Source organism: Pelecanus crispus, chromosome 5 (assembly GCF_030463565.1).
Source record: "Pelecanus crispus isolate bPelCri1 chromosome 5, bPelCri1.pri, whole genome shotgun sequence".
NCBI lineage: Eukaryota > Metazoa > Chordata > Aves > Pelecaniformes > Pelecanidae > Pelecanus > Pelecanus crispus.
Window position 1 is genome coordinate 19,945,073 of NC_134647.1, and position 19,638 is coordinate 19,964,710.

The 19,638-nt window shown below is 37.7% G+C and overlaps 1 protein-coding gene across 1 annotated transcript in view; it reads left to right on the plus strand.

Annotated features, from left to right (window-relative positions):
- PSMD14 (proteasome 26S subunit, non-ATPase 14) overlaps window positions 1-15,686 on the plus strand; it is a 48,583-nt gene extending 32,897 nt beyond the window's left edge. Inside the window, exons 8-12 of the mRNA XM_075710416.1 lie at window positions 5,672-5,779; window positions 9,153-9,227; window positions 11,541-11,666; window positions 12,990-13,052; window positions 15,301-15,686. Coding sequence (XP_075566531.1) covers window positions 5,672-5,779; window positions 9,153-9,227; window positions 11,541-11,666; window positions 12,990-13,052; window positions 15,301-15,399 — 471 coding nt within the window. The 3' untranslated portion in view covers window positions 15,400-15,686. The remainder of the gene's footprint in view (window positions 1-5,671; window positions 5,780-9,152; window positions 9,228-11,540; window positions 11,667-12,989; window positions 13,053-15,300) is intronic.
- Window positions 15,687-19,638: the final 3,952 nt, after the last annotated feature.

Sequence of the window (19,638 nt, forward strand, 5' to 3'; positions counted from 1 at the left end):
TATTAAACCATTTACATTGGTTATTTCAGTTCATGCTCTTCCTTAAGACAAAAAAAGTTCCAAGAAGACTTTTTCTTGAAGAGTATTAAATGTTTAATTTCCTTTAGCCGTGGTGGATGTAGAATAGTCCATTTATCTTCATTAAGGCAGATAGCTTTAAAACTTGTGGCTTTGCTACTTGGGAGTCATGGATGCATGCCCTCACTTGTCAAAATAAATGTATTATACTGTAGTTCTCTCCCCTCCCAGTATGGATAGTCAAGTTGTACTGCGGATTTGACCACAAGTAAGCAATTCTCTAAGGACAGAGAAGGAAAATGCACATACTCCTAGGAATATATTTTCCAGAGTTAAAATTGACATTTTATAAATAATTTCCATGTTGCAAACTTCAAACTCACAATCACAGCAATTCAGTGATATGCATTTGGCATGAGTCAGTTTCAGTTCTTAGTGCTTTTCATTGGAAATGGCATAAAAAGTAAGATTTCTTTGAATTTTTTATGTTGTGGGCTTACAGGGGACAGAAGATGTTCTTCACTTGTAGCTGTCTAACGGTGCATGGCAGCATAAATAACGAAATGGTCATAAACCCAAGCTGCACTTCTCAGGTCACATGTTCCATTTCATTTTTAAAGAATCTAGAAACAAACTAAGCAGTTGATAACAGGTCAGTTGCAGGTGATAAAAGAGATTTTAGATGGGACATTACTTCTTTTTCCACACCTGGCGTAACCACATTATATCCTTCGCAGAGTTGTTGCACTGGTATGTTTGTTCATAAACAGATGGCATAAACAATACATTGCTATTTGAATTCCAAGGACACAATACATTTTTAAAGATAGTCACCATATGTCATAGATTCTTCACTGGAAAAAATACTGATGTTAGAAATTTTTTAAAATTTAAACAAAAAAGTACGACTTAATTTCTAACTGAAGTTTACCATTAAAATATAGCGGGTCTTGCCAAACAGGACTGTTTCTTTCAATATTGTTTGTAGATTTGATATTGGAGGGATTTAATAGAATCAAGTGTGTAAAGTACTCTTGAAATTCTCTTAATTTTTTGTTTAAATACCCCACAAAGTTATGAAGACTGTTTTAGAAAAAGTGGTAATATATATATATATGTATATGGCATTCACACTCTCAGAAGAAGCTAAAATAAGTCTGGCTACTAAGGATCCTAAATTTTAATCAAGCCATTATTTTTAATAACTATGTGCAGACTATAAAAGGCCAGATTTTTATCTAGTTAGCAATTGAGGAGTCCAGTGCTTGTTTTAAATTGTGAATAACTATGAATCCTGTTAATTATAGCTGTCCTCAAATTTATTAAGTACACTGATGATAACTGTAATTTTTGTTTCTAAAAATACATTATGCGGGCTCTACTGTGAGTTGTTGACCCCGGGAAAATGCTTAAAAAATGCCGTATAGTTATTGTTTTTTAGATTATTATGCTTTTTGAAGCTAAGACAGATGTACAAAAAGATGCAGTTTTTATTTTGTATTGGCAGCTTCCAAATATTTAGTATCTATTTCCAAGAGCTGCAATTAGTAAAGCATCCATGGTACTGAAATCCACACATCCCACAAGCTAATTATATTTGCAAGGTCAGATTGAATACATATTTTCAGAAAAATAAAGGGTTATATAAATGTGTCTTCTACTTGGCTGTTATATCACAGTTTGTTGATCTGGAGTATAATGTGTACAATTCACAAATTTGTCTGATAACAGAAAGTGGTGTGTGATTGTGTTTATTTTACTAACCAGTATATTCACAGCAATCACTTCCAAATATCTCTCCAGTAAAGATGTGTTAATTACAAAACAGACAAGGTCTTCTATTATATTAAAGCTACTAACAAGAAGACAGCAGGAATCACACATGTAAATAGCATCATCAACCCCTATTTTAGTCCTCTGTTTTGATCTGTGAGTTGCGCATAGACCAAAGGTGCTATTAAAGACTCAGTATATGAAATAGGCAGCATTATATGAACAAAATTTATTCAACAAGAAAACAGACCTTTAACATGAATTTAACAAGCCTGAGAAATTATAAACTCTCATATGCTGCAGATTCATGCAGTGATAATAAACAAAAAAGGAAAGTAAGAGGTTTCCTTAAGCTAGCCAAACTGCTAATGGTTTTGTTATAAGCTGTCTGCTGTTGAAATGACCTCTGAAAAGTCTGAAGACACTTGTACTAGGAAAAATTAAATGGTCAGACTGGTGAAAGAGTTGCACTATGGAAGTGCATTTAAAAAAAAAAAAAATCTGTCTTCATATTTCTGGAAAATATCCCAATGGCATAGACTTTTGTTTAACTTTTTTATGTCTTACAGAAAGGGAATTTAGCATGAAGCTTGGAAACTGTAGTTTTTACTGAAACAGTGCATGCTGAACTAGGTAATTTAAGTACAATGAAAGCCTCAGTTTTTGGATGAGAAATACTGACTTCTTACAACAAAAATCTAAGTAACTGAGTGGGGTTTTGTGCTGCTTTTAATTAATCCTTAGAGGTTCTTTGTTCAAAATACTGTGTCTAAAGTTTCCATCGTAGAATACAGGGTGACCATGTTGCTGTCATCTGATTGCATCATGCTGTACTTCAAAATACACAAACGTAGAGGGGAGACTTCAGCTTGTACACACCTTCAAGTGCTCACCAGGGCTTTTTTCTTGAATCTTACTGTGGCATAATTAACACCTACTTCACCCATTGCTCATTAGTACACTGGACATTAATGAGTCTATTTATTTTGGTATAATCCTCTAAAGGAGGGACTGTTTTGTGCTCACTGTGAAAAAAGCAATTACATTTCATATAAATAAATATATAGGATTTATTGTTGTATTTATGTTTTTATTGCGTATTAGGTCTAAATTTAGCCTCCAGGTTGTTGAGCATGTTAGTTTCTTTAAGATGGTTGCTATAGTGATAGCAGCAAATTCCTTTAATCTTAGTGTAGTTAAAATATTTAGTTACCGTTGGTTGTCACAGTGCTACTGAGACGAGAAATATCATTCACACGCGTACTTTTTGTGCCCTTCTGAGATTGTAGAAATTTCAATTTTATCCCCTTTTAAAGCTTAAATATTTGTGATTTTAATATTTCATACCACTTTCTGTTAGATTGATATTTTTTCTACTTAGGAAATACTTGCATTTCATTCCTTCTGGAAGACAGATAGAGCGGGCAGTCCTTTCCCATGCAGGTAGTACCTGAAACATAATGAAAATTACTTCTGGTCAGAATTAAGATGCTAGGGTAATATTCAGTATCACTCAGAAATATTTTAGCAGCTAGTTCTCATATTTTAATGTGAAATGGATCCAAACATAACCTTGAGAACACCAACTGAAATGTTGAATTTATTATCAAAACCAAGTTTAATCAGTTTTTTATTTGGGGTTTTCTTTTTATTTTACATTACTCAAGTCCCAAAACAAATCCGTGCTGGACAATGCCATTTGTTCTTGGATAAGCTCAAAATTGTCTAGTGAAGTTCTCGGTTAAACTCAAATCTAAAGGCATGGCCATTAGTAAGTTATAAAGCAGCTCCTTGTGGTTATAGTATACTGCCAAGTTCATGTTTCTTGCTCCTCAGGGTAATTTTTTACTTGCTTGGGGTTTTTTCCCCTTATCTAGCTACTCTCTGGAGAACCTGTGGTGTGGATTTTTTTTGCTTTGCTTGACTTTTTAATTTCTACTGCCTGTTTGTTAGGGTTGGGCATTTCCAGGTGTTCATAAAGTAGAACATCTGGTTAAAATGGAACACAGAGATATATACACAAAAGCTTGTCACGAGTGTTTTGAGACAGAGAAAAATCTGATAGTGATAAAAAAGGCAAAAATACAATTATTTTTTATGTTATGACAAAGAATGTATAGATATATAGAAACTGTTTCACATCTTTTTGAGAATTAAGGGTTTTTATTTTAAATTAAGGTTTTTTAAATGTAATTCCTTTTTTGTAGCATTAGTATCAGATGGCATGCTTCTGCTGCATATTAAGTCTGAATTGTGTTTCGTTTTTATTATTGTTCAGAAAAAAATTGTTAACTTTAATTGGGTCACACCTAACACTTTTAATAAAGAAGACTTTTTTGTACTTTTACTGCATGCAGTTTCAAGACATGATATATGCTGATGGATCTGGCCAGTCAGCTGGCCAGTCCAGGCAATAGCCCTTAGTCTCACTGAGTCACTCAACACGACTGAAACAGTTGGGTCTCAAAAGTAAATACAGCAGGTGGTAAGTTATTAGGCTTTTTCAGTTTACGCTTTGATATTTTTTTTTTTTATAAATACTTGCCAGTTAGGGTTTTTTTCTGCATGAATGACCTCCATATTTATATCGTACTCCTAATAAATTGCATATGTATTTGGTTATTGATATTTTGTGTAAATGGAGAGGAAAACGCTGGAACAAGGTGGGAGACTCGATGTCACTTTCTCCACAGACGTTCAGTGATAGTGGTTGATTTCTTGCTTGTTCAACATAAAAGATTTGGTTCAGGTCTAATTCCTTAAAATATCAGACCAGCTATATAAATGCATCTGTTGTTGTCCAACTCATAGTATGGAGAGGAAGAGAATAAAAATTATTGTAAAAAAGGTTTTAAAAGAAGATTTAAACTATTTAGTTTAATTAACTAGAATAACTCTTCAAACATATGCAGACAAGATGCCTGCAAAGTATGCCTGGTACTGTTTCTGTGGATGTACAAGGCTGTACGTGCACTGGTCCAGTTAAAAGACCCAGGCCTAAATGAGCAATCTTATCTTGCAATTGCGAATCTGCAATGGCGAGTACCCAGTAAGAGGGGGTTTGAGTGTGCTGTTGGTATGTTCAGTTCTGTTTCACCTTGCACAAGTGTTGGATAGCGGTGTGGTCCTTACTGTATGGGGCCATGAAATCCTATTTCCAAAGATTCATAGACAAATTCAGCACAGGACAGAATAAAAATCAGTGATGTTTTTACTTTATTTGCAGTGAAATAGCACTGAATACTACCTACCGTGTACCTTTAAATCATAAATGACCTTGGTTTTCTTTTACTCTATTTTTTACTCCTGAGCATGACACTGACAAGGACTTTTTAATCCATCAGACAGTTTATAGACCCTTTCGTAGTCACAAGAAGCAAAAAGCATCTGACTAGAAGGGAATACATGGGGCAAGTTCCTTGCTGGCTATAATTTTGTTGTCATTTCAAGTATTGTGGTAGTATAATTGATGTGACAGGACTGGGCTTTAGACTCGGTCCCTTAGCTTGTGCTCACTTTCAGTTTTAGTCTCTCTCTGTCATTCATTTTGATTGGATAAGATTTAGGTGACAAACATATGCATACCTTTGAAGCCTAGAGTAAGCATACATTAAAATTCAATGTTATATGATGATATCATCTGTATAAAACTTAGAGCTCCATGGAAAAGGTAATAATTGGTGTCACCTTACAATACAAGGTAGTGTAGTGTGCTGATAGCGTAGCCAGCAGGAGGCTCTTTTTTATTAATATTATAATTAAATGATTTTCTGGATAAAGGCCAAAACCAGATGAGAGTTGCTTGTGCCTTGTCCACTGTTGCTTGGCACTATTAGTCGCATTTTCTAAAAAGAATTGACTTGACATCTTGTTTTTACAGGTTGTTATTGATGCCTTCAGATTGATCAATGCTAATATGATGGTCTTGGGACATGAACCAAGACAAACAACTTCAAATCTGGGTCACTTAAACAAGCCATCTATCCAGGTAAACCCAGTGTTGATAGTCCTGTAAATGGCAAGATTTATTCAGCAATTTGGGGGAAAGGTACCTAAAGAGAGTAAGCTACAAATTGTTTATTGTTCCCTCTATAGCATTTTTCTGCATGCATGTATAATTGATGTGATTCATCAATGGAGTTATGTATGTGAAGGGTGTAAAATTGAGCCCTAAATTACCTACCTAACTGTGAATGCATGTATAAGTATATACTGCAAAGGTGAAAGTACAGATTTATGGAAATGCAAACTTTTAGAAGTGACAATTGATGTCATACCACGTGATGCAAGATGGGTACTGTTTTCAGTACTGCCATTTAAAAACTGCTGCTTATTGACATCTCAGCTTTCCTGAAGATAAATTATTCTGAAGCAAATAATGGAAAAAAGTTCCCTATTCATTAATAATCTTGTCTTTCTACTGTGTGGTTAATATAGATTCTTGCTTAATATGTAATCTAGATTTAACCTTGTATTGTGTCTTAAATCATTAATCTCTGATTTTTATATAATGCAGTAATTTGCTGAAAAAATGGTAGAATAAGAGATTCAACGGATAAATAGGATGCTTGATCGCCTTCAACTGTAATGTTTCTTTTGAGTATGTTGTCTTATATTTCTTTGCAAGCATTTGTGAAACTTAAATATTCAAAGTTTGATTTCTGAAGTTGACTTTCACTAGTAAGACAAAAATGTTGGTCTCCAACGAAGCAAACCTTTATTTTGAGAAATAGCTTCTGTCCTGAAACAAGTATCCTCTGGAGTGATTAATGCTTTTATGTGTGTCATTCTTCTGCTTCAATGTTTTTTCCTTTTTTCTCTCCAGAAAACTTTTTTCCCTTACTATGCATTCTAAAAGGCATGTGTACTTGCAACCATGAAGCCTAATTCCTGTTCTTTTGATCTGTTACTTGAACAATAAAAGTAGTATTTCCTAGATAAACATCCAAGAAAAAGACTCTACACTAGTCATAGTAGAACTGAAATAAGGGCTTCTGCTGTAAGAGAGCCATCCTTTGGGAGTTACTAGATCACCATACCCCTATCTTTCAAAAGATGAGTTGTTTTTTTTATTACTAATGTATTGAAACCCTTTACTATTCATAAAAATGCTAGCCAAAAAAAAATCAGGCAATTCAAGAGTGTCTGCTTCAGGAGGTTGTTGTGTTTTGATTTTTGAATCGGTAAAAACTGTGAACTATAATGAGTATGAAATAAGCAGCTAATACTCTTGATTGGATATAGGCAAGCCCATGCTTGCATGTTTCAGGGCTTTTCTAACTGGGCTGTTCTGGACTGTGTGTGATGACCTCCCTTGTAAACCCCTGTAGTATTGTTCAACTTCATTATTTTAAGATCACTGTCACTATAGCATGGCGTATTTTGGCCATGGGAGTTTTGGGTTTCTGTTGTGGTGGTTTTTTGCAAGTTGGCAATGAGCTGTTGCAAATGTCACTGTTAAGCTAAAAATCATAATTTAAAATGGTAATGCTGTTCTTAAAGCTACAAGGACTCTTGCAGTGGTGTTTTGCTTTTATTCTAAGGTCGTGAATAAAATTCTGACCCAGTTGAGGTCAGCAGCAAACTTAATATTGATTTCAGCTGGGCCAGAAGCAGGGATTTTAAGATGTTCCTTAGAATCTCTGGAATAAGAGATAATATTACGTGAGTAGTAGTACGTAGCTTGACTTCATTCCTTTTTGTGGTTTTTCTTGTGTTCCCTTATCAACGGCTTTTTTACTTGCTCTTTGTGCATCTAATTTGTAAGGCTTGTTGGAATGATGGTTTCCATTTGAAACAAAACACACGAAGAACAAGCTTTGCTTTAAAGTGCTTTATGGGTTTTAATTTAACCGGTTGCAGTGGCTAAACTACAATCACTGTTCAGGTTTGAAGTGGAACAGTTGTTTACCTTTTACATTTGTCCAGTCTTTAGAAGATTGATTTTGGAAGGGGAGAGGAAAGAGAGGGGATAGTGAGGGAAGGCAAAGATGTTTGTCAAATTTTAGGAGCCTTAGAAAACTCCCTAAATATCTACAACTGAGTTTAAACACAAACCCCAAAACCTCATATGCAGTCATTTTGAGTGGGATGAAAAAACGTCTGGAAACTACTTATTGCTAATAGTTTCAACTATAAATTACTTTATTGATGATAAAACCTGTATTTTACAATTTTAATTATAAGAAGCGGCACAAGTAACGGTTATCTGTAACTGCTAGTTCTCGTAAACGTAACCATTCGAGTAGTTTTGTATCTTTGTATATGTGTTTGCAAAAGAAATCTGTTTAAAATATATGTATGAGAACATTTTCAGCTTTCATACAGATAACCTTGGAATGCTGAAATATTAAGTTGTATAAGAGGCCAATACACATTCATTCTGTATAGCTCTAAAGAATATATTTAAACATAAATAGGTGAAATGATTGAAACATAAGAAATAATTACCACTAATTCTGCATATTTTATGTATGATTTATCATATCTCATTTCTAAATGTATACTTCATATGTAAATTTTAATACGTAATTTTATTTGAAAAATAGACATTTTTAGTTGTGATGAGGATTTATCATAGAATTTTCTTAGCCCCCCCGAAATATTAATCCAACTCACCCTTAAGTCATACATGTCAAAAAAAAAAAAAAAAAAAGTAATGCACATGAGCAAAATAGAAGATACATGCATATAGGTGTCACTTAACCTAATCTCAGTTGATCAGGTTGTGACGTACAAGTTTAAGGACAAATTTGCAAAGGGCATTATTATAGTGAGAAAGGCTTTTTTTCATTTAAAGTTAAAAAAGAACATTAGCTTTAATATCCAAGGTTAATTTGATGCACATAGTCTAACCCATACCTGACATGTTTAATCACTGCTTCAGCTACTGTCTGTTTGTATCGTACCTTAGAGAATGAACTTGGGAATGTTCACGGTAAATAAATGGATAGCCAATACTCTTTCTTCTGTAACAGAAAGAGCCTTATATTTTAATAGAAGTGATAACCAAATTTATTGCAAGAGGAAGGATTTGAGAGAAATATGTTTGTGCATATGTATCGGTCAAATGTTTGCAGGCAGTTACCACTTTTTCCTATGATAGTTGTTACTGTGTGAAAAAATCCGTGGTTTAGAAATAGAAAGTATAACTGTCTGTTTAACAAACACTGAAAGATAAACAGGAACAGGTATATTTACTTGATACCTACTCATAGTCTCTGTGTATTTGTTTCTATGTGGTTTCCTCTTATTTAAGTGATGTTTGAAAATGGCTGTATTTAAATGAGCTCTTCCCTTCTAATATTTCTTCTTTTCAATGGTGGGTAGTTTCTATGCAAACTTTTCCCTGAATTTTACAGGCACTAATTCATGGACTAAACAGACATTACTATTCCATCACCATCAACTACAGGAAGAATGAACTAGAACAGAAGGTAATTGTTCTTGCTTTTATTCAGAGGACAAAGAACACTATACAAACCATTTAAGACCTGTGGCAATATTCTGATTTCAACTCCTGACACTTTCAGTAGTTGTTTTAACTCTCCTGGGGTAAATGGCTTCTCTTCCAGAAAGCACTTAGATGTGTAGTCATGATGATGAAACCTTCCAAAACCACATTCTAATATTCATATAAATAGTTTGGCAACATTTTTGTCCACGTGTTTTATGGAAAGTCCTCATGCTGTTCTCTGCACTTAACAGGTTTGTGCAAAGTTTCAAGTTTTCAGTGATGAAGCTTAAAGACCTACTAGCTGCCTTAGGTTTTCACAGGCTGGAATTCCTGAAGCTAGAAGACCATATTTTCCAAAATGGAATTGTATAACCAAGGAATCTCAGGTTTTTATTGGCTATGATCACTTTGACAGAAGGTGCTTCCAGTTGGTATGAATGGAGGTCCCTAAGACTTCACTGAATATCAGGAAGTAGTGATGTCCTGCATTTACAGAAGAAATATTGTTCAGTTATTGGCAACAAACATTGTCAGTTACTTTTATATCAAAATTCCTCAGTTACAAGTACAATCTAGCTTGACAGTCTCAACCAGGAAAACAAACAGAAAAAAGAAGAAAAGCTTATTTATCATCTATGGAAGTTACTTCTTGAAAAGCCAGATTCTGTCCTCAGTTATGCCTATGTACGTTCATGGCCTTGTTAGGGTTATAAATTGATCTCAGAGTTGGACTTTATGATGAAATGGTCAGAATAGTTTTCTCACTTAATTTTGACTTTTAGAGGGCTAGAAGTAATAACCCAGTTTTGAATAATGAAGAATATGCATGCAAATCAGGGAGTTGAAAAGAATTTGTGAAATGCATAACCCTTTCTAGGACAGTATCAGACTTTCAAGACATCACTGTTACTGAAGAGAGTAACTGATTCAACAAAACCACCTCTCTCAGGGAAATGTCCATGAAGCTTCCAGAGGTTATTGTTTCCATTCAAATACAACAGTGTGGCAAATCCAGTCTTTTCTGAAGTTCCAAGTGTGTATTTCCTTTAATGGCTTTACATACGTAAGTTATTACCTTTGCAAGTAGGAGAATAATCTTGACCAAGTTAGGGAAACTTTAATCTGTGAGGCAGCAACTATCTCCACACATCTTTCATAAGGCAGGTTCATACATATCTCAAACCCCCCTCGTGGTGGTGATCTGTTATCTCCATCTGTAGTAAGAGTACATGCTTCATGTATTGGCTGAGGAGCCCATCACACCAAACCACAATTTTAAAATCCAGATAGCCTAGCTAAACTGTCCATATGCAGTTTGCATACAACTCCTTCTGTCAGTAACTAAGATCTTGCTAATACAAATTATGACACAAACTTTCAACTCGGTTCATATGGTCCAAAGCCAGGTTTCTTTGGAAGCTGTACATAGGATGAAACAGGCACTTTTATTCAGGTGATAGCAATTACAGGACTTACAGGTTCTCAAAGATGTCTGTAGTAAATCTTTGCCAACTGAAGGCAAGCTGGAACTGTTTGCTGGAAGGGTCCTCCCACGGTCCTCAAGTGTGCAGAAGATCCACAAAATACGCTTTCTTTATTAATAAAAATCAGGAAATTGCCTTTGTAGCTCTTCCTTCACTCTTTCAGGAATGACATCAGGGTGTCAAGTAAAACATTTCAGGTATTTCTAATAGTCCCGGCGTTTATCACCATCAAAACTCTGCATCACTTTATCATGCTGTTTTTAGGACTGTTTGTAGGAGGACAAACACACACAAGTCATGCTTTGGTTGCTTTTGAAGTTCACTTCATCACAACATCACAATAATCAGTGAAGCTCAAATAACTATTTCATACATTGAATCCAAGCCTTAAAATATTCTTTTCAACTTTGTCAGAGGCCAGAAGCTTCCACCATTCCTTATTTGGCAGCTAAAATATTCACCTTTCTATTAGCTCTCCTACAATGCAATTGTGCATTCTCAGCCTACAGGAAAAATAAAAAATTACAGAAGAAAAGAGTATTCCTGTCAAAGTAAACGTGACCCTGGTTTCCATGCCTCATTTTCATATTTAGGGTTGAAGAAGTTTGATTTTTTTTAAAGTTATGCAAAATCTGTTTTCCGTTCTAGCAGAATAGTTGATTATTGTATTTCCTGTATTTAAACACTGTAAGATCAATATTTTTTTTATTACATTCTTATTATTGTAAATTGTTTTTCTGTCAAAGAGATCTTCATAGTATTATAAATGTATTTTACAATGAATGTTCTAAGGAGGTTTTGTTTTGCAGATGTTGCTAAATTTGCATAAGAAGAGTTGGATGGAAGGTTTGACACTTCAGGACTACAGTGAACATTGCAAACTCAATGAAACAGTAGTGAAGGAGATGTTAGAATTAGCTAAGAATTATAACAAGGTATTCATATCCCATAATACTAATATAACTGTAGCTGTGTGTATGAAGTGAAGACGTTTATTACTTAATTTCAGAAGTAAGAAATTGATTATCACAAGCTTCATTCGCAATGACTTGTAAAGGACTAGACTATAAGTACAAAACAGTTGTTGCAGGAACTCTTTTGGACCCTGGTGGTTATTTGACTTGTATAATCTGTTTTCAGCAAAGAGTTTCTTGGGATTTGGTTAAATTAGGCACAAGTGTGGCTTTAATGGCCTTTTGGAGACTGTGTTTCTTATTAATCAACTATGTATCATTTCTATGTGAAATTTCCTATTAGCTCTTTAGGCTTTGCCACCCAACTTTTTGCCCTAAACTAGCGAAGCGTTTAATTACATGTTTTGCTTTGAAATGTAATTGCATTAGTTTTGTATTTTTACTTAGTGAAGAGAGTATAAGATTCCTGTATCAAAATAAGCATTTGATTGTATTCTTCATTCCTTCAGTCAAGGACTACTTGACCAGAACAGCAGAATAAAGGTTATTTATCTGTGTCATTCCAGTAGATAGATAGTAAGTATTTAGAACACGTTATAGAGCCCAGTTCAATGTTCTTTTTAGATAAAGAAATTATTATTGGTGTTGTAAGAAAGAGGAATCACAGTTATTTGTACTGTTTTAATACTGGCACTTACACTTAGAAATATTTTTTATAAATACTAGATCTCAACAAGCACTCTGAGTAGTAAGCCTGTCAGTCATTCTTGATGAGTGCTATTTTTTTAACTTCGTAGAAGTCCTTAAAACCAAAATTCAATATTACATTCACTAGTTAAGTTAGCGGATTTACTTTATAAAGACACTGTGTTTGAAGGCAACAGAACATTGTAAAAATGTATTAAAATAAATTACTTTAAACAGTATAAAAATTTATTGAGATCAAACCTCCAGTAGTTGAAACAATGTAGGTAACGTTATTTTTGGTTCTGCTTTACTAGTTTGACTATCTGCAACTATCTTCAGCTATTGATACTGCTCATTTAAGATTTTTGCTTAAAAACAGTTTTGTGAATATCTGACAATAAAACCATTCATGAATATGCCTTGATCTTTTGCACTAACACTTAGTAATTAAAACCACGTCTGCTGAAAAGCTGAAGTACCTTTCCTTTTGACTTTCTGAAATGTGTTGCTGTTTGATTTTTTTCTTTTTTCTTTTTTTCTTTTTCTTTTTTTTTTTTTTTTTTTTTGAGAAAGAGAATTATAGTTTGAGAATCTTGTGGCTTGGGGAAAAAGTAAATGAAATCTGAAACACTGACCTTTTCTGTGTTTCTTTCACAGGCTGTTGAAGAAGAAGATAAGATGACACCTGAACAGCTGGCAATAAAAAATGTTGGCAAGCAGGTGAGGTGTGATGAATTAGAGTGAGGTGGAATGATATGCTTCATTCATTCTAAATATTAATTTTCTTACATGTGCGTAGGTGATTTTAGTTCTATGTGCAAGATATTCTCAACGCTCCAAATAATGAATTTATTTTTGTTGAAGACTGTGGTGTAAGGAACAAGGCTTTTGACTACAGATAGTCAGCAGAGTATCTGCAGGTCGTGCTCTACATGCATTTGTATTACATGCTGAGGAGCAGTGTTGAGATTTGGTAGTTTTCCTTCCCCCCTCCCCGCCTTTTCTTTTCCCTTTTTTAAAAAAAAAACAACCAAAAAACACTTTTTTCCAAGAAGAGACATAAAGATATCCAAGTCTGTGTCAGAGAGGCCAAAACTGTGGACACTTTTAAAAAATAGTAATAACTGAAAAAAGGTGGGAGTGTTGTTTATACGTTATCATGGCTAAACAGCTAGCTCACAACTATCCTCAGTTCATGAACACACTGTCAGTGCTTAGCTCCAATACAGACATATGCAAGTAAGTTGCATTGCTTTTTGTATTGCTGTTAAACAGTTTAGGACCATAGCTGAAACTGAAAACACCCACTTAATTAATTCTATCCCCTTGCAATGTCACGATACAATGTCTTTATAGATGTTTTTGACAGAGAACTGTTTCTACATTTGGTTTCAACAATAAAGCTTGAGGAAATGTGCTTTGGTGAGGGAGAGGAGAGCGAAACAACTTTGTAAGAGGTTGTGTTCAAACTCAAGAAGGGCAATGGAAACAAGAAATAGCTTTAAAAATATCTGGTGTGTCCTTAAAGAACCAGTATTTATTGTTTTGCTAGTAGCAGTAGAAGAATTTAAAGGATTCTGGATTGCTCTTGTGTGTCAGCTTCTAGCAGCTATGTCATAACACATCTGCACTATTGTTCAGTCACTCATGTATTTCTGTAGCATTCAGAACAATGGAGTTTATACACACCTACACATACATAAATATATATGTAAAATAAAATATGTAAGAAAGCTGGTATTTTAAGGGTTATGATGTCATCTCAAACAGAACTTGAGCTTCACTAGTTGTTTAAATCATTACGCATACGTGAAAAAAAAATCTATTTTGATACAGTTCTTTAAAAAGAAAAGAAATTTTTTCCTGATAAAATTACTAAATTTTCTTTAAATTGCAAAATGGTTCAGTTAAGTAATTTCCGTGTGTTTTTTTATGCAACTTATATAAAATGCTTAGTAAACAAACAGCGGCTCACAATGGGGATATTATGTTATTAAGTTCCCTAATTTGCTAGGAACAGAGAGAATATTAGAGAACTGTATGATCTTGGAAAATGACTTATTTAAGAAGGACAGCTTACACAGATTTTCTAGTACACTTTTACATAAACTTGGATGTGTTCATTAGATTTTGACAATAATCATTTTTTTAAAAAGTTAAAATTCCCACAAATTATTGTCTTCCATATTTTAATTTCTGTACACACAAGAATGCTACAATAATACTACAGTAAAGTTTAGAGATGTTTTTTAAATGTGCCTGATAATTTTGCAGTATTTGGAGATTAATTACTTAATCTCACATCTGAAACTGAAGAGGTGCACGAGTATGGTTTTCAGCCAGAAAAAATCTTATTGTTCTATGCAGATGCCCACAAATGCCCACATTAATTGAGTAACAGTGTGTGTGGATGTGTATTTTCAGAATACTGCTCAGGCTTAACATTCAATTTTTCAGGACATTTGAACATAGCATTGTGCATTTTTTTTTTCATTTTTTATGGGTATAAATATGCTAATTTTCTTGCCGTCAACACAACTACTCAAAGACTGTGTTAGATCATGCTTGAGTCTTTACAGGATTAGAACACACATTTGTGCAAAGATCTGAAAACAAATTGCAATGTACCAGAACTAAGATTAAAATATTGGCCTCAGTGCGATGCATAGTAAATTCCACATATTGTGTGTTGTCCTTAAAACTCACAGCTGTCACGGTTACTCTTCAGATGCTGGATAGAAATTTACTTCCTAAACCTATTCTCGACTTATCTGAGTGATAGTATGGACTAATAAAATCTTATTCAGGGAAAGTCAGTCATTTGCTAGGTCTTGTTAGAATGGAAAACTGAGGAGCATTACTGGCCTCTGTTCCTTAACTCACAATTGTCTTAAATAGACCTGAAGTAAATGAAATCCTGCAGACATGTGTTTCAGTCATTTCTCTCATGGCATCCTTTGTATTTCAGGACCCCAAACGTCATTTAGAAGAGCATGTGGATGTGCTGATGACCTCAAACATTGTCCAGTGTTTAGCTGCTATGTTGGATACAGTTGTATTTAAATAACCGATTTACTGTTTGTGATGCTTTCTGTGTATATTTGTTTATTGTTTCTAATACTCACAAAACAGAGACTGTTGAGGCTATATTTGATTACACAGACATCTGACTTCATTTGCAATGTAAGTGCAGCACTATAACACCTTTCAGTCTCTAATTGTGCAGTTGCTTCAGTTTCTTTATGTCAGGGTCTTTACAGATTCCAAAGCATTCAAGAACACAATGCGGGCAAAAATGTATTACATTTTCATTTAATATTTGGGGGAAAAATCAGTAGTACATATATATTTTGATTGTTGCAACATAATAAAAGTACATTTACAAAGCTGTCTTAAGTTCTGGAAGGCCTTTTTTGAGAAAGGACGGCGGGAATGAACAGTTTAGGAAAAGTGTTGGTAAAGGTTTATTTCTACCCACTGTAAAACTACTGAGATACGAATTGCTAGGACAGCAAAAATTCTCTAATGAAATTTGGCTCCTACCGATTACCAGATACTCTCATTGAGACTAAAAAAAAAAAAAAAAAAGAAAAAAAATAGTAGCACTGAATTCTGAAGATGTACAAAAACCAAAATGCTGAAAATTCCCCTGCCAGCTCCCTTTCTATATTATTCAAACCCTAATATCCACAGAAGACAATTGACCTTAAGAAAATGAATTCGGTTATGCTGATAACTGAATCACACAACTCTCACAAGCGGTGTCATAAATAGCAGTATTCTGAGAATAAACGTTAAAGTGATAGAGGCTGTTCTAGGTTATATGAACCCTCCCTCCTGCGAAAGAGAACGTACACAAGTTGTCCATATATATAAATACATGGAAAGAGTCCCAACTGGAATATGACATTTAAAACCATTTCCACTGACTAGAGAGGGAAACACTCACAGGAAGGCAGGTGCGTTGGCTGCTTGGTTTTAAGCAGGCGAAGCCAAATATCTGGGTTTGGGGAGTGACTTTGGGTTTTGGGCAGGGGCTGGTTGGGGTTTTGTGTTTGTTTTCTAAGTGTTGGGTGGTACTTAAGCTGATTTGATTCTTTTGTCTGTGCAGAAGTGTTCTCTTTCTGTGTCACTCACAATATTTTGTTTATGAGATTTAAAAAAAGGCAACGATTGTGGCAGGCAAATATTTTAAAACTAGATCATCTTTCTATGTCAAAGATAATTTTTTTTTAAAGTGGTTTAACTTCTTACTTGCATAGTAAAGAAATAGCCCATAAAATTATCTTATTTTCCACTTTGTGCCCAGTAGTTTTCTATTTACTTATTCATTACGATTCAAAGGTTTTTCTTTTGTTTGGAATTTCTTATTTAGGCCTTTTAATTTACTATTTTAGAATAACTCTCTCTCAAAGTATATTTAGCATGCATTTACTTCAGAGGGAAACATGCAGATTTTTGCAGCTGCCCTCCTTATGGCCTTCCCTCTGCCCCCACAGTAGGCAGCAGAATATCAGACTGGGAAAATGGAGACATACCAAACCACATTTGCCTGCATATAGTTAAATGGAAGTGCTTTCTGGCGATTCGCACTAAAAACCTGCCTGTCATCGAGGAAGGCTGTATTTGGGCCTTGCCGTTGTCCGATGTGTGCGTGCACGGCTGCGCCCCAGGGTGAGATGGGGCAGGAGCCGAGCGGGGGACCTACCCCGTGGCTCATCTGCCAGCGGGGCTCTGCATCCCTGCCGCGCTCTACTCCCACGCGCACGTGTAACACCACGAGGGAGACGGGGTTTGGCAGGTCGTGGGTAACATGGCACTGCAGAACAGGAGAGAAGCTCTCGCAGCGCTGCAGTGTGTACATACGTGAAAGGCCGGTGTAAGCAGGGAGGCAAAGCAGTGAGTCTTGCATATTCTATATTAATTTTGACAAATTGCACCTCTTGCAGAGGGTAGCTGAAGGGAGTCTGCTGGAGATGCAGATCTCCTGTAGTCTGAGCTTGTGCTGTGGTACCCTGCTTTCTATCCACTCCACAGTTTGACTTGGAGGCACAGTTTTCCATTTACTAGCACGTTTCATGAATAATCAAAAGGCTGTTTTTCGGGGCATCTTTCCTCATTTTTGTCCAGTGCTTTAGGAGCTACACAGAGGATTTGGACGAATGTGTGCATGCAGCAACCTGAAAAGCAGCAGCCCGTATACCATCTTGGAGGATGAAAGAGGTTTTCAAGCAGCCACCTTCTGAGCCTCCAGCCGCAACGGAGCAGACCTTCATTAGCAGCTTGACCCCTCGTCACCTGTCAGCACGAAGGACGGGCATATTGTATTAGCAAACCTCTCTCCTCCTTTCTATGACGATTCTGTAACACCACCTGCCATTGCATATCCCCCTATTATACCAGTTTAGGAGTTGTGCACTGAAGATTTTTGGCATATATTAGCACTTCCATGTGATTGGCAGTATACCACTGAATTCATTGCAGCTCTGCATCTATATGGGTGTAGCTCCATAATTCAGGGCAGCGATTCCCAGGGTTTATCTGTGTTTCGACCCATCTCCTGCCTGTATCAGTCCATTACCTTTCTGTGGGTTTCAAGCAGGGAAAGGGAGGGGTGAGCGCACTGGTGAAACAACTGTCGGAAACATTAGTTAGAACTGATATCGATAAAACTTATTTTCTGAGCACTGAAAGGAGAAGGCGTAGCATGGAAAGTTGCATGCGCTGTACCACCCAACTGCGAGTAAAACGGTGAACTGCTTGCTTTTTGCTTCATAAATTATTTTATTAGAATAATTTCCTTGCGGAGAGCGTGCATGTGACGGCTTCCACGAAACACCAAATAACCGAACTAGCTCACGGTTGAGCAACAGAAAAACTAAATGGCCGTGGGATTTGAGAGCGTTGAAATACGCATTCTGACAAGTCATCCTGGTTCTAGTCTTCTCTGGGTTTGAGTTTGCAGAGTTTCAGCCCGGCTTCAGACGATTATACGCCGGTTTTATTATGCAATGATCCAGGCTGCGTTAATTCAGTGGAATTTGAAGCCGGCTGCCGGTGTCGCCTGGAAGGAGGCGCGATCTGTAAAATACCTGAGGTCCAAACCGCGTAGGGGAAAATACTAAGAACAATGAAGGAAGAGAGCTCCTCCCCGGGCAAAAAACCGGTGCTTTTAAAAACTCACAGGCTTGCCTAGGAAGGGAAACCGAGACCGCTGCTGGGCAGAGGCGGGGTGGCAAAAGCGAGTCCCCTCAACTCTTGGGGCGCATCTTCACGCCTCGCAGGGCCCGGCTTCCCGTGAGGCCGGGGCTGGCAGGGGCGCGCCGCGGGCCCCGCCGGCCGGTCCCTCCCGCTAAGGGGGGTCCTGGGCGGGCGCAGCCCCCTCCCCGAGGGTGCGCCGGGGCCGCTCTCCGCCAGCGATCGGGGCCGGGGCTCGGCGGGGGCCGCCGGCGGGCAGGGGGTGCCAGGGGGTGCCGGCGGGCAGGGGGTGCCAGGGGGTGCCGGCGGGCAGGGGGTGCCGGCGGCTGCGGCACCGGCACCGCCCCGGCTCGGGCTCCTCAGCGGCCGCCCGAGCCGCGGGCCGCGGCAGCGCCCTGCCGACAGGCGAGGCGGCGGCCGAGGCGGTACAAAAGCTCCCTCCCTGCCCCCAGCGCTGCCTGCGGGGCCGTCACCGAGGGAAAACGGGCACCGAGCGGAACGAAACCCGGGGCCGGGTGGGTAGCGGGTGCCTTCCGCGCTTGCTGCTGATAAGCTGCGGCGCCGCGGCTCCCGGATAAAATATTCATTTAGCAAAGAACCCGTAAAGCCGGCGGCAAATACACCAGGGCACTGGGGCTGCGGGGCTGCTGCTTATTTCAGAACTCAGAAGAGGTGGCAGGCGGCCGCGGCCAGCGGGCGCGGAGGGCGCCTTTTCCCCCGCGAAGCAGGCGCGGGTGGGCAGGGGTGGGGGCGCGGCGCCGGGGGAGGCTCACGGGAGCCGGGGGAGAGGGGCTGCGCCCGGAGGGGGGGGCCAACTGCGGAGGGGAGCCGAGGGCAGCGGCCGCCCGGGCCGGCGCTGCCCCCGGCAGCCGCCCCCGAAGCCCCCAGCACCCCGTCTCCTCCCTGGCACACAAAGGCGGGGGACACGCGCGCAATATTTGGGGAATCGCAGGGGCTTTGATTTATTTTCCAGCCGTAGCCCCCCACCCCCCCCCCCAAAAAAAAATAAAAAAAAAAGCTGGAAAGGTCACATAATAATGAGCTCTTACAGCAAACACACTCTTCCCTTCCCCCTTCCCCTTCCTTCTATCTCACAATAAAATCATCT